Source organism: Phoxinus phoxinus, assembly GCF_949152265.1.
Source record: "Phoxinus phoxinus genome assembly, chromosome: 23".
NCBI classification, from domain to species: Eukaryota; Metazoa; Chordata; class Actinopteri; order Cypriniformes; family Leuciscidae; genus Phoxinus; species Phoxinus phoxinus.
In genome coordinates, this window is record NC_136898.1 from 12,874,575 (window position 1) to 12,888,018 (window position 13,444).

At 37.9% G+C, this 13,444-nt stretch overlaps 2 protein-coding genes and 1 long non-coding RNA gene across 3 annotated transcripts; all 3 read right to left on the reverse strand.

The window, feature by feature from the left end:
- Positions 1-64: 64 nt before the first annotated feature.
- frmd8 (FERM domain containing 8) lies at positions 65-7,253 on the reverse strand. Its single transcript, XM_079600400.1, has 10 exons — positions 7,027-7,253; positions 6,503-6,590; positions 6,233-6,400; positions 4,798-4,899; positions 4,647-4,705; positions 3,635-3,801; positions 3,294-3,515; positions 2,943-3,216; positions 2,494-2,716; positions 65-2,377 (listed from the first exon to the last, which is right to left on the reverse strand). The coding sequence occupies exons 2-10, from the start codon at positions 6,588-6,590 to the stop codon at positions 2,265-2,267; spliced, it is 1,416 nt and encodes a 471-aa protein (XP_079456526.1). The 5' UTR covers positions 7,027-7,253; the 3' UTR covers positions 65-2,264.
- Positions 7,254-8,375: 1,122 nt separating this feature from the next.
- On the reverse strand, positions 8,376-9,902 carry LOC306992015. Its single transcript, XR_013796206.1, has 3 exons — positions 9,788-9,902; positions 9,533-9,639; positions 8,376-9,295 (listed from the first exon to the last, which is right to left on the reverse strand). It is a non-coding gene; the product is annotated as an uncharacterized lncRNA (long non-coding RNA).
- A 287-nt stretch (positions 9,903-10,189) lies between these two features.
- Positions 10,190-13,396, reverse strand: rab1bb (RAB1B, member RAS oncogene family b). Its single transcript, XM_079600420.1, has 6 exons — positions 12,728-13,396; positions 12,224-12,296; positions 12,045-12,140; positions 11,867-11,962; positions 11,596-11,727; positions 10,190-11,083 (listed from the first exon to the last, which is right to left on the reverse strand). The coding sequence occupies exons 1-6, from the start codon at positions 12,739-12,741 to the stop codon at positions 10,889-10,891; spliced, it is 606 nt and encodes a 201-aa protein (XP_079456546.1). The 5' UTR covers positions 12,742-13,396; the 3' UTR covers positions 10,190-10,888.
- Between the last annotated feature and the right edge of the window lie 48 nt (positions 13,397-13,444).

Here is a 13,444-nt window from a genome sequence, read left to right on the forward strand (position 1 = left end):
GTTAATTCAATACATTTTTTTATACAAAACGCGTTTTAATGTTAATTAAACAGTTATACAAAATGCCTTTTAAAAATGCGTTTTAATGTTAATGTAATACAAAATGCCTTTTAAAAATAGAGAAAATTGAAATCTTGTTACTGCGAATAAACATAAAAACATGCAAAATTGTAAGCAGATAATTTTTTTCTCTCCTGAAGATATAATTCTGTTATTCACATCAAAGACCTTATTGCAGGGATAGTTCGTTTAAATAAAACAAATATACAGAGTTATTTACTGATCAGTATGCCAGAAGTTAGTACAAAGTGGGAATAAAAAGGTTTAATGTTGCATATAAATGGTTTCAGTTAATTTTACAGTCACAAATCTTGGTAAAGAAATTTGTGTATAAAAACTTCACAAACAAAAGGTAGTGGAGATACAATTTCAAGGGACAGATGACAGCAAAACTAAAACAACAGATAAAATGTATATGTAAAAAAAAAGGCACTTTAAATTAGTATTGACAGACTCAGTATTTTTATAACATAGATGTGACTATCTACAGTACAGTTATTATGTGCATGAAAGATGTTCAGATTAAAATACAAATATTGGATTAGTTTTAGAATGGAAAACATAATATGGTACAGAAGATCTGGGATTAAGCATTTTAGGATTAACATCTTGACGACAATGTGTTTAGCATAAATACAGAAATGCAGTAAGATTTTCTGATTTCAGTGTGTACTGATAATTTTACACCATTCAGTTGGCCGTTTTCTTTTCACAATTCAGCTTGTGATGCAAAAGAAATAAGTTTAATTTTACACACTTTTAAATGTCAGCGAGTCCCATGTTTAAGCAGGTAAAAACAATGATTACAGAAACATGCACACCACAAAATCTACTTAAGACAACAGATGTCATGCATGGATAAATACAGAATTGTGTTTGGTAACTGAAGACCTGTTAATGCAAGGCTTGACATTAAGGTTTTACAGGTACCTGAACGTTTACGTCACTTGTAAAACAGCAGTGCATATTAATACCAAAACAGGATGCATAATGAACATAAATTCAATATTTTTTGCACAATTCAGACAACTGGTAAAATCTTGAATTGTTTGATGATGATGATGCCACAGGGAGAATAACTGGACACTGAGGACCAGATGTTACGATCAGATAAACTATGACACCTGACAATTAGCATGACACTTTAGTTCCCAGATCAACCAACTTCCTTTGACATTTTTAGCAATTTTCCTGAGCAAACATTAATGTCAGGCCCTGCATTGCCAATAATTTAGTCAAAAATCAGATACATTTCATTTAGTTAGATACATTCAAGCTCTGAAAGCCTGGAAATACAGTACAATGCTTAGGGTTTCATACACTGTTTGAAAAGCATTACTAAATAGAAGTATCACTGATTGATCATCAAGCACCAACACAACTGGTGATTTGATGTATTAATTAAAGTTCTCTCTGCTTGAAAAATGCAGACCTGGGTTGTTTTCAACAGAGCATTACATTGCACCCCATCAGAAAGGCATGATTCTCCAGAGCAACAAGGTAGTGAACACTCAACATGTTGTTTCATGATTTAACTTTGGTCACCAGTGAACACAAAAAGAAAAGGAAAAAAATCTATTTGACCTTGTTGCTCAGTAGAAGTCGGCATATGCAAACAAGCCCTATAATAAACAGACAGCCAAAACAACAAACACATTCGGTAGACAAGTAACGCAGAATGTCATAATCTCACTCTATGCCGTCTTTGCAATGCTTTGCCACAGACTGCAGCCCTGGTTTAGTGTATAAGAGAGGTCGTCCTATACTAGAGGCATTGACTGTTCGCTTTGGTGCAGAAGGTCTAGTTTTAGCTGAATTAGTGGCATGGATCAAAGTGCTGAACTGCTGTAGTCTTGATTTACAGCCACTGGGATGTAGTTTGGTTTGATGGTTGCATAGTAGAATCTACATTCAGAACAGTGACCTAAACAGGGCTTTCAGATAGTCTCAAAGCCTTACATTTCCACCATAATGTTCATAACTGAAGCAAATTTCACATTCGTTTTTTTTTTTAAACCGCCAACGAAGTTAACTTAAACCTGTCACATAATGCTCAAATCATCTATAAATAGTGGTTTAGCTCTTCGGTCTGATCTTGGTCCGATCTGTCCATTCGGGTGGTTTTGCACTGCGTCTCTAAGGAACTCAATGGACAGATGTAGTTTTGGTCACCGGGCAGAAGAGGGCAGTGTTCAAGCCGGGGCTCACCCTTGCTCTAAACTTTCAGTCACCTGAACAGCCGAGTAGGTGGGAGGCTGCGCCTGTCGCGTGAAGAAAGAAGCAGCTCTTTTGGGCTTTAGACGTTTAATCTCCTTGCCTGAAACAAGAGAGGTCAATTAAACGGAGCTTATTTATTGCAGATGATAGAAGTTAATGGGCATAACAAATGAACACTGAGTCCATGTATGCATGGACACAATTTTAGTCCCTCACCGTCATCAACATAGCTGATGGTGTTGAGTGAATGGACTCGACTACAGACCACGCTGCTCTGTCTGCGCAGTTTCCCCTGTCGACGCTCTCGAGTTTTCTCATTGGTTTCCTGACCTGCAGGTTCTTGGGAAGGCGTGACCTCACCATCAGTACCCGCGGCTGCTGACTCACCAACAGAGCGTAACTCCACACAAAACTCAATGAGTCCACTCATAAGTTCGGCCTAGAGAACAAAAAAAGTATTTTGGTAAATAATGCACAAGTATATCATGGAAACATTTGAATTCATATTAATTTATAAAATGCATAATAAATAATAATTAATTTTACATTTAAAAAAATAATAAAAAAATTAATTTTATTGCTACAAATTCCAAAACATTTGAAATATATGCTTGCTTACACTGTCAAATATAACATTATTAGTTATTCATTTATTGTGTGCTCACCTGTTTTGAATAAATTTTTAATAACTTATTGACATGCACGCCAGCCTCCTCTCCATCAAACTCCAGCCAGAGTATATGCGAGTCTCCCTCTGTCTCTGGATAGCTGTGATCCCAGGACAGCTCACTGAACTTGAGACCCAGGAGGACATGCTTCTCTTTCACATCCATGACATACACTCCTTCCAGACTGATGCCCACACTCACGGCCTTACGACCACCTCTGTGAAGGAGGCCCTGGGCTGGCTTGTCTATCTCGCCCATGAAGAAAGCACATCTGCCAATGCAAAAATAAACAAATGTAAGCTTCAGTCACTTCATGTGCAAACAACTTTCTACTTGCGTCGATCGTACCCATAGTAAGGCAGTGTGTGGCAGCTCTTGAGGTACTGGTGCAGTAAAGAAACAGGCTCCTGGCTGGGGTCAGTGGATGCGGAGGAGCAGACCGTGCGATACTCCTTTATGAGATTATGCTCCATCTCGGCATTCCGCCCTCCTCTCCCCCTCAGTGTGGACAGAAAACCTCCTCCTCCTAATGCAGCGTGGGCTGGAACGAATGAGGACAGCTTCTTCTCTCTGGAATAACATTAAGGGGAGAAATTGAAATTAATTACAGCAATACAAGGTACATTTTCAATACAAAATGATAGCTGAACACCTTCACATTATCCTCATTTAATCACTGATATGATCACCTGATTGCCGCTGTTAGAGCCTGGTCATCCAGCCCAGTCCCCAGCTCGACAGCACAGGACAGCGCTCCCAACGTCAGCCAGTGTTCAGGGTCACAGGGGTATCGACCCTCCAAGATATTCATCTTTGCCTCATCATAAAGCAACCTTAACACTCCTTCATCATCAATCTGACATTACAAAACACAAATGTTACACAACATGAAATTCAAATCATCTTATAGCAGTGGGCCTCAAGATGACTAATCTAAAAATGAATATTTGTATTAATTAATTTTAAAAAAAGTACATTTAAATTTTTTTTTTTTACCCCCATCAATATCTATTGTTTATATTGAAGAACACCGTTCACAAAACAAATCATGTTTAATTTAATACATCAATACTCCCATTTCTGTTAATAAATGCAATTTTGAAAACGAGCAGCTGCGAGATTTTGCGTGTCTATGATTGATATGCAACATAAATCTCTTTAAGGTCCCTTCATGTTATGATCGCTCTTGAGAATAAGCAGTCCATCCATGTCATGACCTCCACTGCCAAAGCCAAATGACTCCAGACACAAATGCTGTCCAAGGAATCAAGTCTAAAGTCTTAGATGAGATGTATACTGTCTGACATAAGAGACATTTGATGTTGCACACGAGCCTTGGATTTTACGCAAGATCTCTCTGGGGTCAAATTGCACAATCTGATAAGCAACAATCGCAATAGACAGAGAAAAACACAAAGTGTGCTCTGGGCTTAAAGGGATAGATCACCATAAAAAACACCAGACTCAACCCCATGTCATTCTAAACCTATATGACGTACTAACTTCTGTAAAACACAAAAGAAGATATTTTGATGGGGTGCAAAACTGTTTTACACCCCACTGACTTTCAGTTTGTGTATTAAACAGTTGATACATTATTTTTTTCAGTTTATGTATAAAAAATAATAATAAAAGACATACAAATTTGGAACAACAATCTTAATTTTAAAAGACACAAACATCTAAAAACATGTTCATTACCTGAAGTTCTTTTGACCTAGGACAAAAAACATTTCTTTTGTACATCAGAACTGGCTCATCTGAAAAACACAGAGATGTGTTTTTGTTAGACACTTAAACTTTCAGGTGAAGTGAAGTATGCAAAAGCAAAAAAAACACACACAAAAACCACCTTGAGAAATGTCTTCTGCAGGGGCCTCAGTAAAGCGGTACAGCAGGTCCTGCCACTGACGACACAACTTGTAGGGAAGATGTTTCGGCTTCAACTGCAGGTCTGTTCAAACATTTCACAGCACAATGAGGCAAAAATGATGATGACCAAACCCAGACTAGGGCATATTTCCTTTGTTAATAATCAAACATGTTTTATTGTATTGTTTTTCATTATTATAACACAAATAATGTTATTATTAGAATATATTAAATAATGGCTGGAATACGGACATTTTTGCTAATGTCAACTAAATGCCAATTGGTAAAAGTCAGAGACAGCCTGCAGATTTTGGACAGTCAGTGTTAACAGATTTCACAGAAAATCGTGTAATGTATGATGGGCACAGACTCAATTTTTTTAGCTTCAGACTATGATTCCTTTTATTTGGCGGTTATCAAAACATGTCTGATATTTTGAGCCAATTTTAGAACACATAGTTTGTGTTGTTACTTGAAAATTAAAGGGGCAGTAAGCGGTTTTTGAGAAACACTGTTAATATTTGAAATCACCAAAACATGCCTCTCAACAAATGGATCACACCCCTATCTTGATGGCTCCGCCCCCAAATTCACAAACACACTATGCTCCACAGGATCCTCCCCCCTCGTGAATGTGTACGCCCCTTACTGCTGATTGGCTGCAAGTGTGTTTTGGTGCTCAGCCCAATCCACGTTCAACAGCATTTCTCAGAAATCACTTACTGCACCTTTAAGGCTCATCCACACCAAGAACGATAACTATAAAGATTACTATAACAATAACTATGTTAGCGGCCACACCAATGCTCAATATTGTTCTGTTTATTATGTTTCGCTGCAGTTTTGCACGCTCAAGCTCTTTGAAGCCGGGATGATTCTGATTGGCTGTCAGTGATTTTATCATTCATCAGCAGGAAAAAAATAATCTGAAAGTGATTCAATTGATATCGTTCCTCTTTGTCATTATCGTTGTATTTATGGTGTGGTCACTATTCTCATAGAATTAAAACAATAATTAAAAATGTATAGTTGTCATCCTTGGTGTAAACAGGCCTTGAGTGTATGATGCCCAGTTTTTCCTCTGTAGCCATTACAAAGTTAGCAAGTGTATGATGCCAAGTATTTTAAAATCTGTCAAGATTTTAAAAGTTGTGTGGTGTATTCCAGCCTTTAATAGATAAGTACAGTTATGGCTTTATTTAAGAGACATCAAACAATTAATAAATGGCAGTTGGTGGCATTAACACCCAGAGGACTTCCTGAAGTCCCCTCCCGACCCTTCACTTGCAAATCAGCCATAGAGGCTGTAAATGCCATCATTGTGTCTCGCCTTTCTTCATAGCCTAAATACGAATAGGTCATACGATCTTGTATCAGTCTGACATCTGGCCAAGGCACAAAAAAACATGAATTACCAAGCAAAGGAGAGCAGAACCAGAAAGCAAACACATCTACGACTGAGTTGGGAATGTTGAGAGCCTCCCGGACATTGCGGCCGAGCTCCTGCGCATTCATGCAGCCGAGACCCTCCAAAGTCAAGTGCACTGCACTGTCGCTCGCCAAGTACACCAGCAAATCCTGAGCTGGAGAAACACAAGAGTAACACTGGTCATTTCAGGTCAACACTGAACAGATCGGGATCTCCAGAGAGGAACCAAATAAACATTAAGGAACAGAGAACAAACCTCTGGTGACTGAGGAAGCCACACTTCCTCGTTGGGACAGAGAGTCCTCTGATGGCTCAGGGAGGAAGTCGCCATCATCTCTCTCCATCTAATCCAGAAACAAACACAAGTACTGAATAGGAAACATAATACGTTGTTATATAAGATACTTTTGCTACTTGTTGTTGACATGTTCTTAACAAACAAAGAAAAAACGAAGTCATCATTCCAGATAGCAGTTTTCACAGAAAAATGATCAATCATAAGCATTAACAAGTTTAAGTAATTATTAAAAGCTAACCTAGCAACTTCTAAATTCCTGAAGTATACTTTCCGTGTTTTACAGTTAGTTTTTGCTCAGTTGTACCATAAATATCATATATAATCGATTCAAATACAATAATATTATCAAAAAAGTAGAGAAATGAAATAAAATAAAAGGAAACACAGCTGACGTCCCTATTCTGACCAGCTAACGTTAACGTTAGCTAGCTAACGTTAACTCCAGTAACTGCCTGGCAACCAAACTACTAACAGCAACATACCGAGACACTGTCCTTCGTTTCAGAAGCTTCTTTCTCGATCAAAACAGACAGAAATCATCGATAATTTGAATGGATTAAGTTACATAAAAGAGCTGAAAGTGTGACGGCAGCAGAAGCGCATCTGGATAATGTTCTCAAAACAGCGCCCACCAGTGAAATCAACAAAAACCTGGAACAAGCTTCATGAATGAAGAAGCGCCGTACTATTGATTCCCAACAGAGGGCGCACCACCACTGTGAACACTCGAATATTTAGTAAATGTATCCTGATTTTTTTTATTTTAAACTATAAACTTTATAAACTTTTATTATTACATGTCTTTTCATATAATAAATACAAATATATCTTGCACATTAAACAACTGGATATAGATATTTTAAAATCCTATGCTAAATTGAGGCGCAGAATAAATTACTGGTCACACATTTATATAGTTATGTAAAATAAAATTAGTTTGAGCGGGACTTAGCCATATTCTCCCATGCATAAGTAATGAGTGCACCGTCTTTTATTTGACTTCTTTGATTGGCTTCCTAGGTCCCGTGAATCTCATCCTCTTATATACTGTCTATGATCTCATCTCCTCTCTAGGTTCTAATCATTTCTGTGCGGCGCCAAAGTGGTCCACGTGATTTCATCATTGGCGCGACTTAGTGCCATCTGCTGCTGCTTTGAATTGCCAAAACTAGAAAATAAAGATGTTTTTGAGGATAGTTTTAATAGCCATTGCATTCATTTTATATTCCATTCAATTACGAATTAGTTTTTGCTTGTGTACTGTGGTATTTTGGGCAAAATATACATTCATACGAATCTACTTTGTGTTGTTGTTATTATGTGTGTGTGTGCGTGCGTGCGTGTGTGTGCGTGTGTGTGTGTATAGAACCAACCATCAGTTTCACATTGATCTGCCCATATTGTAATAAGGAGTGAATTCAGTCACTAATCTTGGACTGAAATCTGGGGCTTTATTACAGAAACTTCCAATATAAATTCTTGATTTAAGATGGGAAAAAGTTATTTCCTAGATGAAACGGCCAAGGTTTCTAAACGTATGGATATAGGATTGTATGAGTTAGGATGTTTCTGTACAGCCCATAGAATATGTTCCAGAGAGCATGCGGGATAGTTCACCCAAAATGTTTAATTCTGTCATAATTTATTCACCCTCAAAGTTGTTCCAAACCTGTATTAATTTCTTTATTCTGCTGAACACAAAAGAAGATGTTTTGAAGAATGGGCAACATAACAGTTGATGGGCCCGCACTGACTTTTTGATAGTATGGGGGAAAAAACATGAATACTATCACCTTCTTGGAAGAACAAATTAAATTGCAAAACTTAAATAGATTAGTTAAAGTCAGTATTTTTTTTTTATTTAAGAGTGCAATATCCAATGCATAATTAATTAGCACTGAAGACTGGGCAAAAATCAACAAAAAAACATTAATCTAGAAAATGATGGCGTTTCACGCCAATGTTTGAATGAATTCTTTGACCTCCCCAAAAATTACCCTCTGAAATGAAATTCTCTCTTTAAACGGCATTTTGCATTATTTTCTCACTGTGACAACTTTGGGCAATGCTTTTTTATATGATTCAGTAGAGCACTTGACTGGCAGAAGGCCCTCCCACATGAAGGGCAGATGTATGGCTTCACTCCTGTATGAATTCTCTCATGTTTTTTCATTGATCCTGACTGCGAGAAACTCTTTCCACAGTGTGAGCACTTGTGCGGTTTCTCTCCAGTGTGAAGTTTTTGGTGGTCTTTCAAGTGACTGGCTAAATTAAAGGCACTCCCACATTCAAAGCACATATGAGCTCTCATATTGACATGCAATTTCTGGTGCTCTTTAAAATGGTCCATGCGTGAATAACTCTGTCCACAAACGGAGCACAAGTAAGGCTTATCATTTGTATGGATTCTCATGTGTCTTTTCAAGTGTGCTGCAAACATAAAGTTTTTGCCGCACTGATCACAGTCGAACGCTCTCACTCCAGAGTGGGAGAGCTGGTGATCTCTGAGATTCCTTGGATCTGTGAAACTCTTGCCACACAGATGACATTCGAAAGGCTTCTCTCCAGTATGAATCCTTATGTGAATCTTAAGGTTTCCTTTTTGTGTGAAGCTCTTTCCACACAGAGGGCAGGAGATATTTTTTTTGGCTCCTGCTTTGTTTTCAGTCTGTGAGCAACTGGATGATTTTTGTCCTGTTATCAAATTATTCTTCTCCACTTTGCTCAGTTCTTCTTGGGTTTCAACCAGGTCTAAAATGAGCACAGCATTTTGTCAATAAATTCATTAAAATGTGAAATAAATGCTTTTATGAGATATCTGACATTCTCTGGTTAATAAATCAATGTCCATACACTGTTTAACCATTTTATTTAACTTTTTAGTGGATATTATTTATTACACCCCTCTGCTTATATTAAGATATATGACCACCAGATCAGATGAACTCACTTTAATTTCTTATTGTCAAGAAAATCAAGAATACCAACCTTGTTCTTCAGTATCTTTATTTTTCCTTTTGCGTAGTCCGGAATCACTCGTGCACACACTTTCCATGCTTAAACGTAACTTAAACAGTTGCCTCTGCTGATTTGTTCTGGGAATGAATGGTGGATCTCAATGTATTTAATAGTGCATTGTTGTGGGAGTGTCTTGAATCTGTGAATCGCGACCGCAAGGTGTGAATGGACGATGATGTTTGTGAGTTTGTGTGTAAATCGCTCTTTAGACCATAGTAGCCTTACCTGATATCACAATCGATTCAACGCGACCATTAGCTTAAGAATGGATGTTTGCAGGGCAATAGAAATGGAATGATCCGATTCCTAAATGTGTTTTTTGGGCGGGGACTGCAGTAGCCTATTTTGATTCAAAAAAGCAGTTTAGTTTACTTTTAAATGTAAAATGTCAATTAATTTTAAATGTTCAAAAAGTAGGCTCTAGTTTTACCGAATATCGTTTTGACTAAATAATAAATAAATCAATTTTTTAAATTTACTCACGGTCATTTTGTTCACAGTCTGTAGCCTATAACTTCTTCTGTAGAACACAAAACCTGATTTAGATCGTTCCCCCCATACAATATGGAACTCAATGAGTGTCGTTTTTGGGACTTATGAAAAACGATATATTTTAATTCTTGTTTTGCGTTCGACGAAAGAATGTCAGTAGCAGTTTTAACATTAAGTGACATGGACGCACAGAAGCCAATGGCACATGTCACTATGCGTTGGCACATCCGGTCTTCATTGGCATGTGCCAGTGGATAGTGGCAGCGACGTGGAAGTGACATCAAATGACTTTCAGTTTTAGGTAAGATCCCGCGCGGGCGGGCCACGCACGCACGCACAAATGAAAGGAGAAACTAATTAATACACACAAAACAACATAGTTTAGTTTATTATCACAGAACCACAGTAAAACTCCACATGATAATGCTAGAGTCACTGCTTTACCATGCTGATGTACAATGACCACTCAACCACTTGATCTTCTTCAAAGCATGAACAAGAAAAGGCACCACTTCAGAGTTGCGAATCCCAGTTCATAGGTTATGAATATTCACACGATTGGATCAATTAATTGGATCAACTATTAACACAGTGATCTGGACATTTTTCACCTTCATTTGAATCAGAGTGTGTCTGTGCTTTAATCTTATTTTCAAACACAACGAAAATGTGGGAAGAGCCATGAATGCTTCTTTGTTAAACAACAGTAATGATGTCTGACTTTATTGAGCACCATATAGGAGAAAGTCTGTCATTAATATCCAAATTGGTCATCTCTACACAATACTCATCAGTGTCCAGTCATGCTCATCACTCTCCCTGAGAAAATATGCTCTAGCAGCATCCGCCGCCTGACTGTTTCACCGGGGTGCTTTCGATTTTAAGATCAGGTTTCTCGGAACCCCCTGAAGTCCCTGGTCTCATGCGCTTCTTTATTTCCTCTGCCATGGTCATGAAGGCCTGCTCCACGTTCGTGGCATTTTTGGCACTCGTCTCAAGGAAAGGGATGCCAAGAGAGTCAGCGAACTCCTGTGGAGAAAAAGTGTTTTCAGAAAAGTTAATATACAAAGGCCTGGTTTCACAGAAAGGGCTTAGATTAAGCCAGGATTAGGCCATAGTTCAATTAGGACATTTATGTAGCTTTTATTAACATGCATTAGAAAAGGTACTATATGGTTATCCAGACCACACGATGGCCTACCCCTAACCCGCCCCTAAACCTACCCGTCACTGGGGTTAAGACCAATCAGGGATGACTATACAGGACTAAAAGACAGACGTGTGGGTCTGGATAACCGTATAGTTCCTTAGAAAAAAAACATTACTGGTGTGCATCTTGAGACAAAACAATGACACTGGCATATTTTAAGATATGTCATTGCAAGTTGCCCTCAGTTGAAACAGCTCAAACATGCATTTTAGTCTGGGACTAGGCTGAAGTCTTGTCTGTGAAACCAGGGAATGTGTTTGGCATAGAAATGACAGATTTCACGTTTAACTAGTCTAAAGAGAAAGTTCATTTTACTGCCCTACCAACCAACCTTAGCTGTAGTGTAGTCCACAACTTTTTTTGTAGTGAGGTCACACTTATTTCCTACAAGTAGTTTGTTGACATTTTCACTCGCATAGCGATCGATTTCCTTCAGCCACTGTTTCACGTTGTTGTAGGATTCCTGAAAATCACCAGCATAAACTTTTCAAAAAAGTGTGTCGTTTAGATTACATTTCAGTTCACCTCTAAATCTTTAAGCAAGCAATAGCCATAAATGTTTCAAGCAAGGATTTGCATTTTTAGAAAGGAGTCTCACAAACCTGATCCGTAACATCATACACAACAATGATCCCGTGAGCTCCTCTGTAGTAGCTGGATGTTATCGTGCGGAATCTCTCCTGTCCAGCGGTGTCCCACTGTAAACATGGACGGGACTGTTATCTGTGGTTTCACGTTAAATTACACACTTAATTTGAATGTTAAAGTCTACAAACTCACTATCTGCAATTTAATAGTTTTTCCATCCAACTCAATAGTTCTGATCTTGAAATCCACTCCGATCGTGCTGATGAAACTCTCTGTGTAGGTGTCGTCCTGGAAGAGAAGAGTCAAGAACACAAGATCAGATATCGTTCATATCCAAAAATATCCAAAAATGCTGTTAAGAAGACACTTACTGCAAAACGCAAGAGAATGCAGGATTTTCCAACTCCAGAATCTCCAATCAGAAGAAGCTTGAATAAGTAGTCACTGGAGAGATATGCAAATACATATATTGATCAAACAGAACTAATATATATATATATATATATATATATATATATATATATATATATATTCTTTCCGCCACACACATATATATATATATATATATATATATATATATATATATATATATATATATATATATATATATATATACATACATATGTGTGTGTGTGTGTATATAGTCCTGTTTGATAAATACCTATCATCACAGTTGTATTTACAGAGCAACTAACGTTATGTTGCATTCTGACAATTGTTGTCACTCGTATCACAATTCATTCAATTTATTATTTAATTATTATAGAAATTGATCAACAACTGCAAAGAAAATTTGATTGACCCGAAAAACCTAAGGTTTAAAATATTAATAGGCCATCATAAATGTTCAAATATGACAGGGTAAGACGACTTACTATTCAGGGTTCATGATGTGACAGCAAAGGGATTGTTATTGTTTGTCCAGCTGGTAGAAGCGCTCTGGGTCGCTTACTGTTCACCGGCTGACCGCAGACTCTGAGCCAGTATTTAGCCTGGAATAGTAACAACAAAAAGATTATCTTTGAGTTTTGATAAGCCTTTGTGCGCCGTTTCCAGATTTCCTTGCAAAATGAACCCAGTCTGACTTTCCGCCACCTCTCTTCTCTCAGGTTTTTACAAGCCGCGCAGGTGCGGCAGTGACGGATGAGGATGCGCCGCTTTTCTTATCCGCTTTCGCCGCCTAGTGGTAGGATCCATCCATTCAAATGTAATGCTGTTTATGTAGCCAGAATTCACATAACACAACCGTAAAGTTAGCTTGTACTCTGTGGTTATAAAATAGGTCGGTTGTGTAGATTAGCTAATACAGACAGTACACGGATCAAACGTGTTGTTTTTCCCCCTAAAAAACAAACCTCCACGATGCTTTTAACTTAGGTGGTTTCCAAGGCGTTTAAATGCGGTTGCTAAGAGGTTTCTGTGTAGCTGCTTTTTTATGTTCAAGTAAAAAAATCCCCAGTCTCAGGGTGATTTGTGATCCTGACTGAAGATACTCGAGCTGCAAAGGTATAACGTTTGAGTTCGTTTCATTCGTCGTCAAATGGGATTGTTGTTAAAAAAAACTACGTGTTTTATCCAGAAAAAAATACATA

Coding starts and splice junctions, on each gene's coding strand:
- frmd8 (XM_079600400.1), bottom strand. CDS start 6,590: ATGGAGAGAGATGATGGCGACTTCCTCCCTGAGCCATCAGAGGACTCT. Junction 4,900..6,232: donor GTTCTGCTCTCCTTTGCTTG/GTAATTCATGTT, acceptor ATGTTTGAACAG/ACCTGCAGTTGAAGCCGAAA. Junction 4,706..4,797: donor TGCAGAAGACATTTCTCAAG/GTGGTTTTTGTG, acceptor TGTGTTTTTCAG/ATGAGCCAGTTCTGATGTAC.
- rab1bb (XM_079600420.1), bottom strand. Junction 12,141..12,223: donor GCATTCTCTTGCGTTTTGCA/GTAAGTGTCTTC, acceptor CTTCTCTTCCAG/GACGACACCTACACAGAGAG. Junction 11,728..11,866: donor TGTATGATGTTACGGATCAG/GTTTGTGAGACT, acceptor GGTGATTTTCAG/GAATCCTACAACAACGTGAA.